We start from the raw sequence: 24222 nt of genomic DNA on the forward strand, positions 1-24222 counted from the left end.
GGGTCGAAGATCCCGGAATCTTTGCCACTGGAGGACCGTTTGCTTACTGACTTTATGCAAACAGGCGCCACATCCCTCACTTACCGAAAACTACTGAATAATCTTCCAGACCCTCTAGCTAAACTAAAAGCGAAATGGGAGGACAAGTGTCTTGACAAGTTTTTTGGCTCTATTTCGGAGTGATGAAGACTTTAGGCTTGCTCACACCTAGGGTCTGTATTCTTACCTTGTGTTAGCCCTTTTAAGCCCTTTTTCCACACCTAGAAGAGGATAGCTGCTTTATATGATGATAGATCCCTTATTCTTGACTCTAATCCATCTATTGCCTATTGGCTTTGACATAATTATGTGTCCTTTCATTATCCTGCCTATAGTAGAGGGTGGATCCTGTGGTCCTGACTTTATATTACACATTGGTATGGTTTGTGTAGGTACTCTGACAGAGCTAAGGGTTATTTAATCCTTCTCAGGCCTACAAGGCCCAGAACTAGATAGACTCCATTTTGCTTTCTATCCCTGCAGAGCTGAGATGCTTGAAGGGGAAAGGTAATATTTTGGTTTTGAGCTGTTGTTCGTCCTAAGCGAACCGGAGAGAACCGGGTAGAGCTGAATCTAATCAAGAAGTGTCCTTGGGCTCAGGTCTCTAGACGAAACAAGCAGTTGATCACTGTGGGAGCGTCTAGAGCAAGGAGCCCGGTGCATGGACCTGGTGGGAGGAGGCTGATGGCTGGAACTTTCCATGAGGAAACAGCATTCCATAATAGTGAAGTGCAGAGGCGGAGTCAGTTAGTTGAGTTGGAGGAGCGGAGAGAGTTTAGTTGGAGGAGCGGAGAGAGTTGAGCTGGAGTTGCAGAAGGAGTGGAGAATCAGATGTTGAATTGGAGCAGAGGAGAGGAGTGGAGTTGCAGGAGGAGAAGAGACAGAAGATGCTTGGAACAGAGAGAAGACAGACAGACAGTCAGTGAGCTGGAACTGAAGGAAGCAGTCAGAAGCAGTTACTTATCAGGAGGAGTTGTGAATAGCTGGAGTCTGAAGTAATGCCTTTTAGAAGAGACTGAAGTTATATCGTGGATTAATCTGTGGGAGCAGCTGGAGTGAATTGGACATTGGCATGGAGACAATCAGATAGAGTGAAGAAGCTAGTGGAGCGAACGATTATCAGAGCGGCAGAAACCATTAGACTGAAGTTGGAAGGTGGAGAGAGTTCGTGGGGGAGAGGAGTCCAGTGCAAAGTGATCAGCGCAGATGTGTGTCCAAGAGTGCAGGAGAGGATCTAAGACGAGCTAAGGCACAGACGAGAGAGGAGCCCAGATGACAGCTAGAGCAAGACCCCACACCCCTCAGGTGATATCCTTCTGTATTTTATATTATAAGTCTAATCCCTTTTCTTTCAGCGGTGTGTTACAGTTCCTGTTAGTCACAGAGACCCCGCAGATAACATTGTCCCTGTTATATGTCTAATCCCTTTTCTTCCAGCGGTGTGTTAAAGTTCCTGTTAGTTACAGAGACCCCGCAGATTTGTGTATGTGTATTCTAATGTTATTGTAATAAAGATACCCCAGTTCTTAGTGAACCAGTGTGCATGTGTTATTCTTATGATAAAGCTAGCCTTTCTTCTAACCAGATGCTTTAGCAACTGATGGATCAAAAGGAAATAGGAGCGTTTAAATCAGGGAATAACTCTTGCATACAGTGTGTGTCTCTTGTTCTTAAAGCACAGGTAACCTTTCCTTCTAGTCAGGTGTTACAGCCAGAACAGATGCTGCCCCTGATCCGGTAAGTAGCCACTGAATAATTGGGGAGAGAGAGGAGCCCTTGGGCTAACAGAACATTCAGACACTAAGTGATTCGGCCATCCCATAATATTATTGTAGTAGCGAACCTTTAGTGAATAGTGAGAGAGACTTCCCAACATAGAGAGAGAGATAGAGCTGAAGGTATTCATAGGAAAGTGATCGTCGTTGTGTAGCGGCGTTAGTGAGAGCACTGATTGTGATCAGTGTGTATACCCACATGATTGTGGCTTGAGAGAGCACCGGGGGGATACGGTGTGTAATGAGATCGCCTCTAGGGAAAGTGGCGTTAGTGAGAGCACTGATTGTGGTCAATGTGTATACCCACAGGATTGTGGCTTGTGTATGTATGAAATAAAGAGAGCACTGGGGCTGCAGCTCAGTGTGAATGGCACGCCGGATTGCGTGTCGAGTGAGCACTGAGGGTGATCAGTGTGTAATGGTAAATAATCGGAACAGCCCCATGGTAGATTAGTCTGGACCCATGTGGTCGCAAGACTATGAGGTATGAGTGTGGTGTAGGGCATGGACGTCCTTAGTAATCAGTGAGTATTCCTAGTAATCCCTATAGATTTAGTGGTGTTTCTAATGATATGAGCTTGTATATTGCGAGTTCCCCATCCTCAGGTAGGTACCCAGGTGAGCTGGATAGATGGGTCCTGAGGAGGGAGGTGGTTACGTTCCGGATGGGTTGGAGGTGCTCCAAGGAGCTGATCCCATCTGGTTCGAGAACCCGGTCGTTACATCTGGCGTAGTCGCCAGCTTCGCACATGTTGCGCAGAGGAGGGAGCCCTGGACATGTGTTTGGATAGTTTCCCATAAGTTGTGGGGGAGTGCCCTAATCGCCAGTTACATCTGAAGTAGTCGACAGCTTCGCACATGTTGCGCAGAGGAGGGTGCCCTGGTCATGTATTTGAATTTGAAACCGTTTAAATTTGACATCTGGGAACAGTCTGTGACTTGCATGGTGAGGTGTAGTGCCTGACCTATGGGCTTGAACAGTTGGAGTGTAAGGAGATTGCAGTACATCATGGCATTTGACTTATGCAGGGTGGAAGAAATGCTTTTCATCTTGGTGTTTGAACTGTCAGGCTTGAAGGGTGACATTACATGAGGGAGCCAATTTCATCTTTGTGATGATGCAATTGTATATATGTGTGTGAAAAATGCTTTTAAATTGCCCATTAAATTGTTTGCTGCATTTGCTTATGCTGTGCAATGTGAAATGTGTTTACTGTAATATGACTTTCTTGTAAATATGGCTTGTGAATAGCGCCATGTAAATATGGCTTGTGAGGAGCATGCTCTCATTTTGACTTGCTGTGTTCCTTGTGAATTGCGCCTTGAATATATTCCTTGTGAAGAGCATGTCATTATTTGGACTTGTTGACTTTCTTGTAAATATGGCTTGTGAATAGCGCCATGTGGATATGGCTTGTACAGAGCATGTTATTGTTGCGTTAGGCAGGAGATGTGAGAAGGTGGCCTGATATGCGGTGCTCACTATTCTAGTGAACACTATGTATCAGTCCAGCAACCCTTATTGATGATTGGTTGTAAGTCAACCGTATAGACCAGCTATCCTAGTAGCGTGGATACGAGCAGTCTAAGGCTAAAGACTCGAGAGGGCGTGTTAAGCCAGCTGTTTACCACACATATACCCCTTGAATACCAAGTGAAAGGACACCACACAAGTGTTATGAAAATAAACAGGATATTTATTAAGATTCACAACAGCCCTGTACTCTTTATGAGGACAGGGTACTAAGCACAAACCAAAACTCTTACAAAAATACTTAAGTTAGCACAGTATATACAAATGCCCGAGGGGCACGGAAAACCATATACTTGAAAAGTGGAATGCGAAATTACTAGCAGGTAAGTACAGTACTAATAGGCTTTGGAATCGCTAGGACTTGACTATAGAATCGTTAGATTACTTCTAGGAGACCCAGGGGACTCGGGTGCAGAGTGTGCACTCTCACGCGTGATGCGGGACAAAGTCTATGGTAGCTAGGAATTGCAAAGTTAGTGTTCTCGGGCGAACCCGACCTGGTAGGAGGAAAACGGAAGTAGATTCTGACCCTTGGATAGTGAGGCTATGCTGGGGCACCGAAATGCCGAAGTTACCTAGCCCAGGGGCTGCAGCTGCATAGGACTCAAAAGACGTCGGGAATCCTCGTTGACGGACCAGGAGCCTGGAAGAAAGAAGTTGCTGGCAGGCGACCAGTGAAGAAAGTTCGGTGGATCCAAGCCTGGATCGATGGAAGATGACACCTGAAAGCAGAGGGGACCAAGTTCAAGACTACTAGCCAGTAGTCAGTGGGCACCAGGAGGGCACCGGATGGTAGCCACCTCGACTAGGTGAGTGGGTGACGCTGTGCTCGGAGATCTCACGGACCAGGAGGCGTTGTCGGCGACCAGGAAGGAGGATCGAGCTGTCCCACGAAGATAGAAGCTGTCGGCGTCGCTGGACCCAGGATTGGGCAACAAAGCCTTGGCAAATTCAAGCCCACGCGGTGGACCTAAAATGGCGTCTGGGGTGGACCAGGAGGGTCCGGGGTGCCTCTCTTGAAGAAGGAAGCAAGGGCCAGTCTGGAGCAACCAGATCAGCAGTAGTGATGTCGTCGGGCGTCGTTCAGAAGGCCACAAGCCAGCCGGCTAGTAGCCAAACAACGCGGTGCACAGCAAACAGCAGAAGGGCCCCACGCAGATCGTGGAGATGCAGGGAGGCTGATCTTGGATGCTGGAGCTGTGCAGGGTTGGGGCTTCTCGGACCCCAAAGCACTCACCAGTGGAAGACTCGGTGGGCTTGTTACAAAGAAGTCGTGCAGTCTTGGCGATCGTCGGTCCCTCGAGGTCTCGTCGCACTCACAGTTCTCAGCTTTGCTGTAGAGGTGAGTAGAGGTCAGAGGTGCCAGGGAAGCCGGGTCTCGTCGAGCTGGGTCGTCGGATTCGTGAAGAAGGACTTGCAGCAGACCACAGTGTTCTTAGGATGGTGCCTGCGGATGCAGGGCGACTACTCCTTAGCCACAAGGGAGAATCTTGATGAAGAAATCTTGAAGTCCTTTCGCAGAAAGTCGTGTCTTGATTCCAAAGATGATCTAATTTGAACAGGGGGCCCGCTCCTATCTTTATACTAAAAAAAGGGGCTGACACGGTGACTAGGTCCTGCCTATGGGTGGGACCAGGAGGGGGGTGGTTACACCCCTCTGCCATGCCGGACTTCCCCAGGCCAGGGGCTGGTGTGCCCCTGGAACTGGTTCAGACCGGCCTATGCGTAGTGAGCACCGGGGTGCCACTCAGCAGTCACCTTTCTGAAAAGCCCTGCGTACCCAGGATACACAAAACCATGTCTGGGACGGTGCTAGCACCGCCCCTGACAGGAAACCCTTTGTCCAGGCTCCCCTCGCTGGAAGGACTCCCAGCTACAGGGGGTCAGACTCGTGTCTGTGGTGGCAGCATCCATTTTGTGGAGCTGAGGCTTTTAGTTAACTTTAACCGGGGTTCACAGTTACATACATGTCGTGTCCCTCTAGAAGGGTGGAATGCTAACCCCGTCGCCAGAATTGGCGAGGGGTTAGTATTCCAATTCGTATGACACCTTACTCGACATGTTTTGATAAAGCAATACCAAAGTTAGCATTTAACCGCGAGGATTATAATGCACTTAAGAGTATATGGTATGCGATATCATGGAACAGCTATTAGGACTTGGTTCCGCAAGCTGCAGACAGGCTCAGCTCATGCCAGAGCACCATCTCACACGATTCCAAGCACTCTGCCTTCAGGATTGTCAAGGCCTGCCATAGGAGTGACTGATAGGAATCTGTGTGTCCATTTTAGGGTTAGGTATAGGTATACTACACCTACAGCAAAGGGTGATTACACGACTTTGCCCCAGCTGTCATGCAGCCAGTTGTGTCAAATTTAGGAGGCCAGCCAGGGGTGGCATAATACATGCTGCAGCCCCTGGCAGCCCTGGGTACACCTATGCCCTGAGTTACAGGGTCTGATAAGGTGGCCCAGTACCAATTGGTAAATGCACCTAGGGTACATGTTGTAATTTAGAGAGAGAACAGCCAGGCTGTGGGTCTGATTGGCAGGCCCACAGCCAGAGAAAGTCGTAAACCAGTGAAACAAAAGCAAAAAATCTGGGTGATCATAGGATTGCAGACCCTACTCTCCTACAGGAGAGAGTTGGATCTCTTTCAAATGCTTGGAGAAAATGTTTTGTAGATGTGCGCACGTGTTATTTGAAAACGTGGAGTGATAAGTTCTTGAATTTCCCATGTACTGCAGACATTGAGGAATGATTGTGTTTGAGCTGCCAAAGGGTTAATATCTTGGATTGTGACGGCAGTATTTATTTTAACATGCTGTTTAACATGCATGGTTATGTGAGCTGACACTAAAAGTCAGTGAGTGTTTAGATGAATGGTGGTTTGATTTGACTTTTTCATTGGGTGCTGGGTTCTGCCTATGTGCTTTGTCAGCTTGCTGACAGAATGGTAACATCTTGCACAGAGAGAAAAGCTGTGTTCATTTAACATTCTATTTGAAATGCGTCCACAAATTTGTGTGGGTTTGCCTTGGAACACATGATTTAATGTGTCTGACTCAGAGGTCGGAAAGTTATAAATCAACCAGTCTGATTGAGATAAGGGTTTGCACGGAGGGTGCTTTAATTTATGCTTTCGCGGTTGAGAACAAAATAAAATAGACCCATCATAGAATGTGCTTTTAATTAGTGAAATGCAACCGTGTGCTTTTAAAACAATTGTGTTCTAGAAAATATACAGGATTATTATTTCCAATGCAAGCTGCCCTTTAGAATAGCGTGTGACAGTTAACCCACTCAGTTAGAAAACATGGCTATTTAAAAAAAAAAAAAAAATGATGAATCTGGCCCTTTTTCATAGGTAGAATAGAAAAGCTTGCACACTAAATTATGAATTCTTGGTTATGCAATGAAAAATTACATGTTGCCCCTTGTTTTAATTTGATGGTATTTCACATGTTATTTTTAAAAAGAAAAAATGTAATGTGTTTGCATGCAATGTTGTTCTAATATTTTTTCCCTTGCAGCTAGTAGCAGTATTTTATAATAGTATTCTTTTAAAATGCTAGCATGTGACTTAGTTGCAAAAATTATGTCTTTATTAATTTGCTGTTTACCACGTTTAAATCTGCTTCAGTTAGTTAGAAAATAATGGTCCGTTCTTCTGCCCTGGGAAAGGCTGTAATGTTTTCAGTTTCAAGGCATCTGCTTTGACCTTGACTGATATGAGCCCTGCATCTGTTCGCGCTCTGAGTTTTGAAATGGTGGAAGCCGAGTAACTTCAGAGAGCAGAGAGAGCAAGCTTGTTATTGTTGGCTATGTTTCAATTTCTTTCGGCGGAGAAATGTTTATGTAAGGGGGGGTCAAGTCTCTCTTCCTTGCTGTCGGCGCAGACAGCTTCATTGACTTCAGATAAGGGATCCTTGCACATGCAGAATAATTGGCAGACGCTTGGCCCTCGGAGTTAGATAAATACAGTAGACCTAGTGAGCTTCCCTGACTAGATATTAAAGATGCTTGGACAGAATGGTTGGCAGTAGCCTTGCTCCTGAAATGAGATCAGCATTTGGCAGTGATTCAAAATTACATCGCACTGTAGCTCATTATGATTGGAGCGGATTCAAAACTCCGAGCGCGAACATCTTTCTGAAGGGAGGGGCTGTTTCTCAGATGAGTTAGGAGTAGCTAGGCCCCAGCCCTTCTGGCTGTGAATGACAAGATTGGATTTTGCCCAAACAAATTTAAAAGAATATGATTTAAATTATTCCTTGAATTTAGAAGAATTCTTTTATAAATTAGGAGGTTTCTTTCGACAACAAAAAGCACTTGGGGTGCTTTTTAAATGGAAAATGTATTTTTGCTAGATTAATGATACTTTTTTTTCGTTTCAGGTTGTTGGGTTGTGGTGTTTGGTGTGTGCGTCGGCCCACCCCCCTCCCACTCCCTGTTATTTTAGTTTATTGTTTTTATTTTTATGTTAGTTTGTTGTTTTTGGAATATGGAACCAGACCAGACCGGATGGTGGCGGATGAACGGCGGAAGCTGGTGACTAATGACCAGATCGGAGGAAGTGCTTCCTTGGCACCGGATACAGATGAAGATGAAGGGTGGTGACCTACACTGATGAATCAGACTGTCTTTCTAAAGTTGACTGCCTTGACAGAATTTCGAACTGACTTTTTGAAAAAAAAAAAATATATATATATTTTTGAACCCTAAATTACAGTATTGCACGAGTCATGTGCTATGATCCCTAATGATGATATGCTGAAGAACCCATTTTTATTTGGTTATAATTATGCTTGCATTTTTTCCCATGTTTCTATTTCAGATGGACATTATGCCACTTTTGCAGTTACCATATACAGGCCCCACTTAAAAAGTCTCACAGTCCTGTTCATGGTTTTGATGTTTATGCAGTGCCACATGAATGAAATAGTTTATATATATTTTGCTTTTAGTATGCTATGCCATTTCATTATTGATACACTTGTTTATCTTTCACCTATTTCATAGTTTTCCTGTTTTCTGCAAAACAGTCTTGCCAATGGAAGAGAAAGAAATGATGGTGCACACATGTGTTCCACAGTGTGATACAGTGAGGAACTAGGTGCTACAATATATGCACCACACTTAGATAATTTTCTTTGATTTTATTGCTTGATATGCATAGTGCTACACCAGCTATTTTGTAGGAATGGGGTTATCCTTATTTTCCTGTTATTACACTTTCACTTTGATTGATCAACTCTTAATTAGAACAGTGGGATTAGTTCCACGGGTGGTTACCCTACACTTTAAGTTGTCCTGAGAGGTGTGTCTTTTAGTCAGGTTATGTCCTACATCTATTAGTAATGTTTGCCCAGACCTTGAGGACCCTTTGTCATGTTTATTTGTCAGATTTCACCAAATTCTTTCTTAAGTTGACCGGAGTAGGTAGGCCTAATTTAGGCCCCTTGTTGTTTTTATTCCACACACATGGCCCTTCACCAATAGATTTCATGAGTTATCACTAGAAGTTGAGGCACATTTAGTTCTTAAGTTGACCAAAGTAGGTAGGCCTCATTTAGGCCCTTTGTTGTTTTATCATTAGAAGTTGAGGCACATTTAGTTCTTAAGTTGACCAAAGTAGGTAGGCCCCATTTAGGCCCCTTGCTGTTTTTATTCCACAAACATGTCCCTACATCAATAGATTTCATCAGTTATCATTAGAAGTTGAGGCACATTTAGTTCATGGGTGCTTTGGTTGGTTTCTGTTGTTATCAGATCAATCCTAGTTACGTTTCAGCATTCAGGTCAAGGGGGCTTTGACTTGTTTTCAGTTGGTTGTTAGATTTGTATTCCCTACATCAAGTTTTAGGTGGAATTTCCTTAAGTTGTCATTTATTTTAGGGAGTTTTTTGGTTTTTGGTTTTGTTGATAGATTATGTTGATGTTTGTTTATTTGTTTGTTGCTGTTTATAGATGTTCGCAAGATAAAGTCTAGGGTGGAATGTCTTGACAGGTTTTTTGGCTCTATTTCGGAGTGATGAAGACTTTAAGCTTGCTCACACCTAGGGTCTGTATTCTTACCTTGTGTTGGCCCTTTTAAGCCCTTTTTCCACACCTAGAAGAGGATAGCTGCTTTATATGATGATAGATCCCTTATTCTTGACTCTAATCCATCTATTGCCTATTGGCTTTGACATAATTATGTGTCCTTTATTTATCCTGCCTATAGTAGAGGGTGGATCCTGTGGTCCTGACTTTATATTACACATTGGTATGGTTTGTGTAGGTACTCTGACAGAGCTAAGGGTTATTTCATCCTTCTCAGGCCTACAAGGCCCAGAACTAGAGAGACTCCATTTTGCTTTCTATCCCTGCAGAGCTGAGATGCTTGAAGGGGAAAGGTAATATTTTGGTTTTGAGCTGTTGTTCGTCCTAAGCGAACCGGAGAGAACCGGCCAGAGCTGAATCTAATCAAGAAGTGTCCCTGGGCTCAGGTCTCTAGACGAAACAAGCAGTTGATCACTGTGGGAGCGTCTAGAGCAAGGAGCCCGGTGCATGGACCTGGTGGGAGGAGGCTGATGGCTGGAACTTTCCATGAGGAAACAGCATTCCATAATAGTGAAGTGCAGAGGCGGAGTCAGTTAGTTGAGTTGGAAGAGCGGAGAGAGTTTAGTTGGAGGAGCGGAGAGAGTTGAGCTGGAGTTGCAGAAGGAGTGGATAATCAGATGTTGAATTAGAGCAGAGGAGAGGAGTGGAGTTGCAGGAGGAGAAGAGACAGAAGATGCTTGGAACAGAGAGAAGACAGACAGACAGTCAGTGAGCTGGGACTGCAGGAAGCAGTCAGAAGCAGTTACTTATCAGGAGGAGTTGTGAATAGATGGAGTCTTAAGTAATGCCTTTTAGAAGAGACTGAAGTTATATCGTGGATTAATCTGTGGGAGCAGCTGGAGTGAATTGGACATTGGCATGGAGACAATCAGATAGAGTGAAGAAGCTAGTGGAGCGAACGATTATCAGAGCGGCAGAAACCATTAGACTGAAGTTGGAAGGTGGAGAGAGTTCGTGGGGGAGAGGAGTCCAGTGCAAAGTGATCAGCGCAGATGTGTGTCCAAGAGTCCAGGAGAGGATCTAAGACGAGCTAAGGCCCAGACGAGAGAGGAGCCCAGATGACAGCTAGAGCAAGACCCCACACCTCTCAGGTGATATCCTTCTGTATTTTATATTATATGTCTAATCCCTTTTCTTTCAGCGGTGTGTTACAGTTCCTGTTAGTTACTGAGACCCCGCAGATTTGTGTATGTTTATTCTATTGTTATTGTAATAAAGATACCCCAGTTCTTAGTGAACCAGTGTGCATGTGTTATTCTTATGATAAAGCTAGCCTTTCTTCTAACCAGATGCTTTAGCAACTGATGGATCAAAAGGAAATAGGAGCGTTTAAATCAGGGAATAACTCTTGCATACAGTGTGTGTCTCTTGTTCTTAAAGCACAGGTAACCTTTCCTTCTAGTCAGGTGTTACAGCCAGAACAGATGCTGCCCCTGATCCGGTAAGTAGCCACTGAATAATTAGGGAGAGAGAGGAGCCCTTGGGCTAACGGAACATTCAGACACTAAGTGATTCGGCCATCCCATAATATTATTGTAGTAGCGAACCTTTAGTGAATAGTGAGAGAGACGTCCCAACATAGAGAGAGAGATAGAGCTGAAGGTATTCATAGGAAAGTGATAGTCGTTGTGTAGCGGCGTTAGTGAGAGCACTGATTGTGATCTCTGTGTATACCCACATGATTGTGGCTTGAGAGAGCACCGGGGGGATACGGTGTGTAATGAGATCGCCTCTAGGGAAAGTGGCGTTAGTGAGAGCACTGATTGTGGTCAATGTGTATACCCACAGGATTGTGGCTTGTGTATGTATGAAATAAAGAGAGCACTGGGGCTGCAGCTCAGTGTGTATGGCACGCCGGATTGCGTGTCGAGTGAGCACTGAGGGTGATCAGTGTGTAATGGTAAATAATCGGAACTGCCCCATGGTAGATTAGTCTGGACCCATGTGGTCGCAAGACTATGAGGTATGAGTGTGGTGTAGGGCATGGACGTCCTTAGTAATCAGTGAGTATTCCTAGTAATCCCTATAGATTTAGTGGTGTTTCTAATGATATGAGCTTGTATATTGCGAGTTCCCCATCCTCAGGTAGGTACCCAGGTGAGCTGGATAGATGGGTCCTGAGGAGGGAGGTGGTTACGTTCCGGATGGGTTGGAGGTGCTCCAAGGAGCTGATCCCATCTGGTTCGAGAACCCGGTCGTTACAACAAGCTAGGTGCCATGGATGAGACAGACTGGAACGCCGCGCTGGCATCGCCGCGAGAAGCAGGCGTTTCGGCCCGATTTAGATTGGTGCAATTTAAGATACTGCACAGAGTCTACTACACTAGAACCACCCTGCATAAAATACACAGGGCAGACCACCCGAACTGCCTTAGAGGTTGTGGAGAGGAAGGGACACTGGTACACACACTTTGGGGCTGCCCAATTATCACTGAATACTGGCGACAAATCATGCGCACCATTTCTCAAACTCTAGAAACATCACTTACACCAGACCCACGGGTATGCCTGTTGAATGTGTGGGGAAAGAATGATCTGTCGCGTCAGGGGCAGCAATGGGTGACGGTTGGGGTCATGGTTGCCATGCGGGACATAGCGCAGAAATGGGGAGTGGCAGAAACACCGACTTTAGCACAATGGTGCAGGACTATGGACTAACTTATGATGATTGAGCGAGCAGTATATAAAATGAGAGCTAACCCTCGTAAATGGAGTAAGATCTGGCAACCATGGAACAGTTATAGGGGAGATCTTTGCAAACCTCTTCCTGAAGAAGATATAGATACTTCAGGGGATGAGGAAGGGATGGATGACTGATGCGCTGGGAGGTCGATTGGGGGAGCAGGGAAGAGGGCTGGGACACAAACGTATCTGAGCTCCTGTAGGATTGGGGGAAAAGTGGGATTAGGATAAATGCCCGGGATTCCCGGCCAACGTGAGATACTGAACGTACATTGACTATGATGCCAGTAAACATTTTATCTTAATGAGTCTAAAGTTTTGTTAAATAATATATAAAAGTAAGACTATACATATTGCATACATATTGTACAATTGCCTTATATAAACTGTCGGCAAAGGCTGCCGGACAGGAAGGTTGTCGGCTGAAGAGCAGTGCAACACTGAAAGTGAACTATTGTGTGAAAGACGACAGACCTCCGGATTGTAACAGAATGCGATGTATTTTTGGCAACTGCAAATAAAGTCTTACAGCAAAAAAAAAAAAAAAAAAGAAATCAGCTAAGGAATTTCATCTGTCTTGCGAGCCTAGGATAGTCTGGGAGCAGACTGAGGAATTAACACAGCCGTTTAGTACTTTAAATAATTCTTTACAGGAATTGGCTGCTTGCTCAATTGGAATATGAGATTTGATTGCCAATTTTATATTTCAGTGGTATAAGGAGAGCGTCAGTTCATATGCATCTTTATTTGGTCTATCTCCACCTTCTTTATAACTTTTTGCAGGATGACTTTTCCTGTCACAGTACCTTTGGCTGCCAAGGAGTTCGAAGATGAGGTAGAGTTTTTGACCCAGTTTATAAATGTGTGATGCTGTTGAATGCCAAATTTAGGGTATTATTAAATTATGCTAAAGCTGGGTCCACATTTAAGTCTCGGGACAACATAGGAAACTCAAAGGCTTTAAAAAAGGTGTTTAAAATAAATTTAAAAATAGGCTTTTTTTCTTAATTTCATCTTGAGCGTCTCTCCCCTTTATTAACTCGGTGTGTGTACAACAAATGCATTAACACTACCCTTTGATAAGCCTCAAATGCTCGCCCACACTACAACAAAAGAGAGCATTTGAGATTAATTTAACCACTGTAGGCCAATAAGGGTCGTCTGGACTTTCTACATAGTATACCTCATTTTGGTATACTACATAAAAAGCCAGCTTCCTACACTGTGGAGAAATAAGTGAATGTGTACTTCCTCCCACTGTGCCCACCCATGTCCGTATGTGATCGGTGGGGTGTAATAGTCAAGTGGGATCCCTAGAAAATGAGGTGGATCTGCAGAGGATGGAAAAGAATATGACCCATATGAGGGTGTTTGAGGAGATGTTTTTGCCTGAAATCAAGCTGTTCCTGTAGTTGCTACAGAATGGCCTCAACTGCAGCAGGAGAGTCAAGCTTGGACGTCTGCTTCAAAATCTCTGGATCAGTGCTGGTGGTTTGCTCTGTGCGCTGGAGCTGGGTTGGCGTTAAATGGAGTTGCTCAGTGTAGACCATGGCCATCAGGCAGTGGAGATCAGAAAGCCTCTGTCTGGTGTTCGAGGGGCTGCATGCTTTTTAGTAGAAGCCTGCTCGGATAGTGTCTAGGGGGAGAGGATTCCGTAATCAGTCTTGATTAGGTGGGAGCTCCTCTATCTCAAGGTTGCCACCTGAGCGGTCTACAATGAAGAAGGCCTCTTCGTCTGCAGCGGTGGCTGTTGTTAGCCCCCTGAACGACGCAGAGACCGAAAAAGGTCTTCTGTTTCTTCCATGCTCCTCCGCAGCATCACGAGCCGATGCGAATGACTGTCACCAAGAGTTTTTTTGGAGCAGTAAGAATGGAAGGCATCTAAGTCGGCCTTGCTGTGTTCTGGTGACAGGAACAAATTACAGACCTGATGTAAATCGGTTGAAGGTTATTTGACGTGGCATCACTGTCGAGACATTCTTGAGATACAGGATGGAGATGGGTGTAGGCCCTGATGGGTGAGGTCCAGGAAGGCTGCGATCACTCAGAACCCGGTTCGATCTAAATATTCGAACATCGATATGCAAGGGAACTAGAGCAACGTGATCAAAGATCATACTGACGGGGGAAACGTACTATGAACCAAAAAGCGCACAGGAACAGTGTTCAACAGGAGCACATATCTGAACCAGACATTAGAAAGAAATCAAATACTGGTGTCAAAGCCAATGCACATTATCACCAAGGGCAGGAGTCACTTTACCTTGCGACTTGAAAGACTTCCTCAAAGAAAAGGACCTTGCACACATCCCAACACTAGATGGCAGTATTTTAGCATTTGCAGCTACACCCACACATGCCTCGAACATATTTTTTATTTACGGTCAATAATAGCTTACCGGAGCAGAGAACGTCTTGCGACAACAATGGCATGTGAATCATGCAATACACGCCCATCATAGCAAATCATTTCACTGTAGTTGAAATCTCCTGTGCCCATTGCAACCACTTCAAACTGTGGCCCAGCTAAAATAAAAACGCAGAACAGCCAACTTATCAAACTATAAGCTTTTAGTCATATCAGTACAATATTGTGACAAATGTTCTAAAACTCCTTGAAAGCCAACAATATCAGCTATGGATAGTCCTAGCTAAGAAATAGTTACTTACCTGTAAGGCTAGTTCAGAAGTTAACATACCTGTTAGTTATTCTTTAATTAGAAAACGTCAATCATTCAAGCACCACAGTCCGATATATATTTAAAACTGTAGAATTTCATTTTTGAGTGCATGGATACTGTTTCCAGAATGCACTGCACTAAAGCTAGCCAGCCATGACAGTATTTCCAAGTGACTTAAACATTATCACTCAAGACATGACAATAATACACAAATGAAATCTCCAAATCATCTCACTTGTAGGCCTCGATATAACAAACCACAGTAGACACCAAAATGTTTCTAGGTCTGCTAGAATGAAAATGCCATATAAGCAGGCCCATAAGCACGAGTTAGTTACCTATTCTATTCTATTGTTTTGGTAGAGCGCAACAGCTGCCCCGGCAATGAGGCGTCCCGGTGCTAAAAACCCAGATCCTAGCCTGAGCGGGGAGAAACCAGGACAGAGGGAGGATTACAGGCAAGGGAATAGAAACGTTTTCACTGCTTTCCGGAAAGCTGGTAAGCTGTCTATCGAACGAATATGTTGTGGCAGGTCATTCCACATCTTGGCTCCAAGGAACCTGAAGGAGCGGCCGCCCATGCGGCAGAGTTTTATGCGTGGGACGCATAGAAGGTTTTGGTTGGAGGATCTTAGGTTCCGTGACGGCGCGTAGGGAGTGAGAAGGGGTCGAAGCAGTGGGGGGGGGGTGTTGAGTTTGAGGATTTTGAAGGACATGATGAGGGTCTTGAATTTGATTCTAGAATCAACCGGTAGCCAGTATAATTTTCTGATGGTCGCTCTGGCTGAGCATCTGCGGGGGAGGCCGACCAGAGTTCTAGGCGCCGAATTCTGCACGCGTTGGAGTCGTGCTATCTCACATTTGTTGGCACCGAGAAGGAGCACATTGGCATAGTCTAGACGCGAGAGGATGGTGGCTTGGATAATGAGTTGGCGGGTTTTGGCGTCGAAAAAGCCTAGTATGTGGCTGAGGCTTCTCAGCAGGCCAATGCAGGTGCCGGCAACTTTTTTGGTGTGGGCTCGAAAGTTGAGTGAGGCATCCATCTAAACACCCAAATTTTTCACTAGGGTTTTGAGGGAGGGATGGTGCCTAGGGAAGACGGCCACCAGTGCTCATTCCAGAGGCTGGTGTTTTTGCCAAGGAGTAGCACCTCTGTCTTTCCGCCGTTAAGTTGTAGACAGTTCATTGTCATCCATTGGGCGACCGCAGAGAGTCCGTTTTTGAAGTTAGAGGATAAGTTGGAAGGACCTTCTGAGAGAGCGATGGCCAGATGTGTATCGTCAGCGTACGATACTAGTGTCAAGCCCCACTCTTTGGCCACTGTCGCCAAAGGCTGGACGTAGAGATTAAAAAGGGATGGGCTCAACGCAGAGCCCTGCGGAACTCCCTGTGCAATGGGGTAGGGTTTGGATAAGAAGGGGGGGCAGAAACTCGAAAGGACCTGTTTTCGAGGAAGGATCTGAACCAATCCAAGGCATGACCAGTTACTCCAAAGGTCTCCAAACGATTGAGAAGGATGACATGGGATACCGTGTCAAAGGCCGCGCTGAGATCCAGAAGGATCAGCGCAGCACTTTGACCGGCATCTAAGATCGTTCGGAGGTGCTCTGTGGTGGCTAAGAGAGCAGACTCAGTGCTATGGCCTGGTCTAAACCCATTTTGTGATGGGTCAAGAATGTTGTTTTTGACCATGTGCTGGGATAGAGTACTGTTGACATGCGCTTCAGCGAGATTGGACAGCCATGGGAGCAGGGAGATTGGACGAAAATTCTCCGGTTTAGATGGATCTAGGGTGGGTTTCTTGATGATAGGCGAAACCCACGCTTGCTTCCAGGCAGATGGTACACACGCTGAAGTGAAGGAGAGGTTCAGGATGGCGGTAAGCGCTGGTAGGAAGAAGTTAAGTGACTCTAAGAATTGAGCCGGGCGCATGGGGTCCGCGGGGGAGCCAGATTTGACTTTTTTGCAAAGTATGATGAGGATATCATCGGAGATTTCTGGGATGCAAGTCAAGGTCGAGTAGCTGGGGGAAGAGGAGGGATTGCTGGTAGTGCTAGGGGCGTGCTGAGGGAAGGAGGTGTAGATTTTCTGTACCTTGTCGACGAAGAACCTGGCAAGGTCTTCGCATTGTTGCTCGGAGGAGATAGTAGGGACGGGAGCTTTGCTGTTCTGAAGTTCTTGTACGAGTTTGAAGATTTCGTTAGCAGGGGTGGGACTAGATTCGATCTGGTCGGCGTAGAAAGCGGTCCGTGCAACACGGATGGCTTTGTGGTACGTTTTCTGTAGAAAAAGGTATTTTGATTTATCTTCTTTGTTGTATTCCCTACGCCAGAGGCGTTCTGCCTTTTTGCACTCTTTGCGTAAGTTTTTGAGTGTATCGTTGTACCAGGGGTTGGATGGGGAGTCACGAACTTTTGCCCATTTTGCTGGGATGAGACTGTCTAGTCCGCCCGTAATCCACTCATGAAACGCGCTGTAGTTAGCGTTGATGTCAGAGTGGGTGTCAAGGTGGAAGTCCCCTAAGGTCGTATGTAGGTCGTTGTGAGATAGTTTATGCCATGGTCTTTTTAGGCGGCGGGTCGGTGCCGTATTGTGCCTGCTTTTATTGACCGGAATGGCCAATTTAATAAGGTAGTGATCCGTCCATCCCATTGGTAGGGGTGACTCTGAGGTAAGTTTCTCTAGGTTTGAGAAAACTGGGTCTAGGATGTGACCAGCTAGATGAGTTGGAGTGGAAATGAAGGAGTTGAGTTGCAGTGCAGAGAGGTCTGCAAGGAGCGTTTTGATCGTAGGGTCATTTAGCAGATCAAAATGAAGATTAAGATCTCCCAGGATTGTAAAGCTAGAGCTTTTAGTTATTAGGGAAGTTGTTGTCTCAAGGAGGGCCTCAATGAATTTTGAAGTGGGGCCAGGTGGGCAATAAATGTAGAGGCCCGACACAGTGAAGTTAGGATTTATGATGATTTTAAAGTGGGCGCTTTCACAGTCTGGCAGGTCTTCCTTAACAAATGAACAAGAGAGCATTTTTTTGTAGATTATAGCGATACCGCCTCCTCTTCCATCTCTGTTAATGGTCGACATCAGATAGTCGTCTGGTAGCGTAAGGTTGGGAATGGTGGAGGTGCCATCGCGTAGCCATGTTTCACAGAGGAAGAGGATGTCTGGATTTTCATCCAGGATGAGGGTATTAACCTCGAGGTGATGTTTGGCTAGTGATCTCACATTGAGGTGAAGTATCGTAACGATATATCTGTAGGAAACAGTCGTTAGTATTAGATTCCTTACCTTCGAATATCCCCAGGCGTCAGACTGGATCCGGAAAATTTTGCGTAGCAGTACCCCTGCGTGTCGGTAGGTGTCGTCTGCGGCTCCGCGTCAGTTGTCGGCATCGTTGGCGCCGGGATGACGTTGTAGGAGTACTTAGACGCCGCCCTCGCGCGCTGACGTCTGTTCTTATACATAGCTTTTCCGCGCCAGAAATGCAGAGCCATGATAAAAACCAACACTGGTGCCATGAAACTAGGGCCCTGAAAGGGGATGACCTTAACCCTAGATATCGGTTCGCAGAACGCGGAGGATGGGTGGGGCGGAAAGGAATCTAATACTAACTACTGTTTCTTACAGAGATATCGTTACCGAAGGTAAGTAATTGTGCATCTGAAAGAAACAGGTAAGTATTAGATTCCTTACCTTAGAATAGATACCCCAGCAATACCAACCCTGGTGGTGGGTCTGCAAACCAATGATCACACCAGAAAGTCCTGGAGAACGGAACGACCGAAAAAAGCCATCTCTCCAGGACTTCGCTGTCCAGGAAGTAGTGTCTTGCAAACGTGTGCAGAGAGGCCCACGTAGCTGCCTGACAGATGTCCTGCAAGGAGACTCCCCGACCCAGGGCAGTAGTAGCCGCCGTGGCCCGAGTGGAATGGGCACGTAGCCCAACAGGAGGCTCCATTTTAGCCAAAGAGTAGCATACCTTGATGCACAACACGACCCACCGAGAGATGGTCCGCATGTGCACCGCCCGACCTTTCTTAACGCCCACGGAACCACCCAGAACTGGCGTGTGCGATCCAAATAGAATTAAAGCGCACGTTTTGGGTCCAGACGGTGGAGCCTCTCTTCCTCTTTCGAGGGATGCGGAGGCGGAAAGAAGGTGGGCAAGGTGATGAACTGCTCGATGTGGAAGGCTGTGACTACCTTGGGCAGGAAAGAGGGTCACATCCGCAACACAACTTCGCCCGGATGGACAGAAAGGAAAGGAGGTTTAGAGGAAAGAGCCTGGAGCTCACTCACCGTCCTGGCAGAGGTGATGGCAACCAGGAATGCAGTCTTCAGAGTAAGGAGACGAAGAGAACAGTTATGAAGTGGCTCGAAAGGAGCGCACATCAGATAAGTTAGTACAAGGTGTAAGTCCCACTGAGGCATCACGAAAGGAACAGAAGGAAACATATGAGTGATGCCCTTCAAAAACCTATTTACAACTGGGGGCTTGAACAAAGAGGACTGATCAGGGAGCCTTAAGAAGGTGGAAATAGAGAGGTAGCCCTTGATAGTGCCCAGAGCAGGGCCCTGCCGGGCAAGAGAGAGAAGAAAGTAGAGAACCTCTGAAAGAGGGGCAGAAAGGGTATCCACAGCCTTTGCTGTGCACCATTTCACAAATTTGTTCTACCTGCAGGCGTATACCGATTTTGTGGAGGGACGCCAGGCTGCCAGAATCACATTACAGACTTCAGGAGGCAAGTCAAATGGCCTCAACTGCCGCCGCTCAATCTCCACGCATGTAAGTGGAGACTGGACAGGTTCGGGTGGAGGACCGTCCCCTGCTGCTGCGACAGAAGGTCCTCGCGAAGAGGCAGACGAATCAGGGGATCGACAGACATGCTGAGAGGTTCGGGATACCAGTATCTTCGTGCCCAGTCTGGAGCCACAAGGATGACTTGGGCCCGGTCGCGCCTGATCTTTTTCAGCACTTTGGGCAGAAGTGGTATAGGCGGAAAGGCATACAACAGACCACAACTCCACTCGCGACGAAAAGCGTCTCCGAGCGAGTGCTGCCTTGGAAATTCCAACGCGCAGAACTGATGACATTGCGCCTTCTCTTCTGTGGCGAATAGATCTAACCAAGTCTCTCCCCACTGCTGAAAGAAGCCTTGTGCCACTTCAGAGTTCAGACGCCATTCGTGATCCATCATGCACCGAAGGCTGAGTTTGTCCGCCCTGGCGTTCAGGGAACCCGCCAGGTGTTGAACCACCAGGGTCCCGCCCTGATGTTCCAGCCACTGCCAGAGGCACAGAGCCTCCTGGCATAGGGTCCACGACCCCATCCCGCCCTGTTTGTTGCAGTACCACATGGCGGTGGTGTTGTCCATGAACACCTGCACTACACTCCCCCGGACAGAGGGGAGGAATGCCTTCAGTGCAAGCCGGATCGCCCGCAGCTCCAGAAGGTTGATGTGGAGCCGGGACTCCGCTGTAGATCAGAGGCCTCTGATCTCCGCCTCTCCCATGTGGCCCCTACCCAGCCCTGGAGGGACGCGTCCGTCACAACTAAGTGCTCCGGTTGGGGTAGGGAGAGGGATCTGCCGCTGACCCAATCGTGGTCCGTGAGCCACCACTGCAACTGTTTTGCAGTGCCCTCCGAGATCAAGACATAGTCGGACAAGTTGCCCTGATGCTGTGCCCTCTGAAACTGCAGGTCCCACTGCAGAGCCCGCATCCGCCACCTGGCATGATGCACATGAAGGATGCAGGAGGCCATCAGCCCCAGAAGCTGCAGCGTCAACATGACCGAGACTTGGGGTAACAGCTGAAAGATCGGAATCGGAGCCTGAATATCCCAAACCCGCTGTTCGGGAGGATAAACCCGAAACTGTGCTGATTCTACAACAGCTCAGATATAGAGGAGCTTCTGAGAGGGACACAGGTGTGACTTCGGCACATTGATGGAGAACCCCAGCAGGTGCAGGAGGTTGGCCGTAGTCTGGAGGTGGGTGACGACTGTCTGGGGCGAGCCCGCCTTCAACAACCAGTCCTCGGGGTAGGGGAAGACTGAAACACCTAACCTGCGCAGATGAGCTGCGACCACCACCATTACTTTTGTGAACACCCGTGGGGCGCTGGTAAGGCGAAGGGGAGCACTGTAAATTGAAAGTGCTCGTGGCCTACCGTGAACCGCAGGTAACGCCGGTGGGCCGGCAGGAAGGGGATGTGAAAATAAGCGTCCGGCAAGTCCAACACTACCATCCAGTCTCCCGGGTCCACGGCAGCTAAGACCTGAGCCAATGTCAGCATTTTCAACTTCTCCTTCCAGAGGAAGCCGTTGATATTCCGCAGGTCCAAGATAGGGCGTAGGCCCCCTTTGCCCTTCTTGGAACCAGAAAGTGCCCTTCTTGGAACCAGAAAGTAGTGGGAGTTGTAGGAGAGTAGGGTCTGCAATCCTATGGTCACCCCCGATCTTTGCTTTTTGCTTCACTGGTTTACGACTTTCCCTGGCTGTGGGCCTGCTAATCAGACCCACAGCCTAGCTGTTCTCGCTCTAAATTGACAAGCATGTACCTTAGGTGCAGTAACCAATTGGTACTGGGCCACCTTATCAGTCCCTGTACAGTATACCTTAGGTATCCAGGGCATAGGTGTACCCAGGGCCTACCAGGGGCTGCAGCATGTATAATGCCACCCCTGGCTGGCCATCCAAATCTGACAACTGGCTGCACGACAGCTGGGGCAAGGTGGTGTAATCACCCTTTGCTTTAGATATAGTATCTCTATATCTAACCCTAAAATGAACACATATATTCCTATCAGTCACTCCTATGGCAGGCCTTATCAATCCTGAAGGCAGAGTGCTTGGAATTATGTGAGATGGTGCTCTGGCATGAGCTGAGCCCGTTTGCAGCACCAAGTCCTAAAACTGTTCCATGATAACGCTATACCATATACTCTTAAGTGCATTACGAACCTCGCGGTCAAATGCTAACTTTGGCATGGCATTATCAAAACATATCGAGTAAGGGGTCATACGAATTGGAATACTAACCCCTCGCCAATTCTGGCGACGGGGTTAGCATTCCACCCTTCTAGAGGGACACGACATGTATGTAACTGTGAACCCCGGTTAAAGTTAACTCGAGCCTCAGCATCACAAAATGGATGCTGCCACCACAGACACAAGTCTGACCTCCTGCTGCTGGGAGTCCTTCCAGCGAGGGAGGCTTGGACAAAGGGTTTCCTGCCTTGGGAGGTGCTAGCACCACGCCAGACAGGATTTTGTGTATTAGGTAGGACAGGGCTCAAAGGAATGAGACATGCCTGGGGCAAACAAGGTGCCCTGTGCATACACCGGTCCGAACCAGTTCCTGGGGCACTCCAGCCCCAGAGCTGGCGCAAGACCGGACAAAGGAAAGGGGGTGTAACCACCCGCTTCCTGGTCCCACCCAGAGGAGGGACCTAGTCGTAGTGCAGCCTCCTTTAGCTGAATAAAGGTAGGAGCTGGTCCCATTCCAAATCAGATTAATCTTGACAACTTCCACGAAGAAACTCGTGATTCCAGAAGACTGAAGAATCTCCCCTATGGTCAGGGAGTGACCATCCTGCTTCGCAGGCACCATCAAGCTCCTGTGCGGTTTGCTGCAGAGTCCTTCCATCCCGGAATCCGACGACCCAGCTCGACAAGACCCGGACCTCCAGACCTCTCTGACCTCTACCCACATCCACAGCACAGCTGGAACCCGTGGGTGCGACGAGCAACAGGGAGACGGCCATCTTGAGAAACCTCCACAGCGCTTCCAGCACAACCGCAGAGGGATCCTCGAGTGAGTGCTTTGGGGTCTGAGAAGCCCCACACCAACGCAGCTCCTGCACCAAAGACCAGCCCCCCAGCATCCACAAGATCTGCGTGGGGCCCTTTTGCCTGGTTGCTGCTTGTCCTGTTGTCTGGTCACTTGCCGGCTGGCTTGTGACCTCTGAGACGACGATCCAAAGAATCCAACACTGCTGGTCTGGTTCCCCAGACTGGCCCTTGCTTCCTTGTAAAGGAGAAGCACCCAGGACCCTCCTGGTCCGCACCAGACGCCATCATATTTCGATCGCGTGGCTTGCATTAGCCAAGGCCTGTTGTCCAGATCGACGATCCGACACCGCCAACAGCAGCAGACTACGTGGGACAGCTCGTGCCTCCAGCTTGGTTGTGAAGAACAGCTCCTGGTCCGCGCAGCTACAGAGAGAAGCGACCCTTCCTTCACCTGACTGTGGCGACAGCATCTGGTTCCCTCCTGGTTCCAGCACCGGCACTGGCTAGTGACCGAGACTCTGTCCCCTTCCCTTTCAGGACTCCTTCTTCTAAGTTCCATCCTTAGAACCACCAGACTCCTCCATCTGGCTGCCTGCCAGCAACTCCTTGTTTTAGGCATCACGGGATCAACGCAGCAAACCCGACGCAACTTCAGCCCTATGCACTCGCAGCCTGTGGGTTAGGTAACTAAAGCTTCTAGGTGCTGAAATCTGTGTACACTATCCTAGTGTCCAGGTCCACTGTTGTTTTCCCTCCATCCAGCCGGGTTCGTCCGGAATCCGTAACTTTCTAAACTGTATGATCCATAGACGTTGGTACGCATCCCGCGTGAGAGTTTCCACTCTGCACGTGAGTCCCATGGGCCTCCTGCTCCTTACTTACCTAGTTTGTAGCGTAGTCCCAGCGATCCTCCAGTCTCTGGATCCTCTTTCAGTATTTTCTTTCCTCGCATTCCATTGTTTTGAGTATATGGTTTGTTATGCCCCTAAGGCGCACTTGTAAATATTGTGCGAACTCTTATTTCCTTTTGAGTATTGTCATGTGCTTAGCCCTCTGACCTCATAAAGAGTTCAGAGGTGTATGTTAGTTAATAAATATCTGTTTATTTTCATAACAACCTGTGTGGTGTCCTTTCACTTGGTATTCAAGGGGTTATATGTGGTAAAACAGCTGGCTTCACATGCCATTCAGAGTTTAGCCTAAAGACTGCTTTTGTCCACGCTACTAGGATAGCTGGTCTATAAGGGTGACTTACAACCAATCACCATAAGGGTTGTTTGGACTGATACAAGGTGATCACTAAAACTAGTGAGCATCATATATCAGGCCAACTTCTCACAGGAGTAACAACCACACCCTACTTCTGGCCAAGGAACACCCTTGATGGCCCCCTTGGCCAAGAGGGCCGTAACTTCCTCTCGCAGAAGATTCAAGAGATCCCCCGACACGCGGTAGTACTGCGGTGGCATGGCTGGAGGGGTTGCCTCGAAGGGGAGGGAGTACCCCCTTTGGACAATTTGCAGCACCCACCTGTCCGAAGTGATATTGCGCCAGTAAAGGAGGTGATGGCGAACCCTGCCCCCCACTGGTGTCATGTGGGCCTGAAAGCTCGAA

The 24222-nt window shown here is 47.4% G+C and overlaps 1 protein-coding gene and 1 long non-coding RNA gene across 3 annotated transcripts in view; one reads left to right on the forward strand and one right to left on the reverse strand.

The window, feature by feature from the left end:
* Positions 1–10688, forward strand: part of LOC147728430 (uncharacterized) — a 53001-nt gene extending 42313 nt beyond the window's left edge. Inside the window, exon 3 of the long non-coding RNA XR_015309375.1 lies at positions 7746–10688. This is a non-coding gene — a long non-coding RNA (uncharacterized LOC147728430). The remainder of the gene's footprint in view (positions 1–7745) is intronic.
* The window catches only part of ADAD1 (adenosine deaminase domain containing 1), a 1085588-nt gene that overhangs the window by 591035 nt on the left and 470331 nt on the right, over positions 1–24222 (reverse strand). For both annotated transcript variants that reach the window (XM_086962193.1, XM_086962194.1), the window contains one exon: positions 14535–14661. In XM_086962193.1, the coding sequence (XP_086818319.1) occupies positions 14535–14661 (127 nt within the window). The remainder of the gene's footprint in view (positions 1–14534; positions 14662–24222) is intronic.

This window comes from Lissotriton vulgaris, chromosome 3_1, assembly GCF_964263255.1.
Source record: "Lissotriton vulgaris chromosome 3_1, aLisVul1.2, whole genome shotgun sequence".
Classification (NCBI taxonomy): Eukaryota; Metazoa; Chordata; class Amphibia; order Caudata; family Salamandridae; genus Lissotriton; species Lissotriton vulgaris.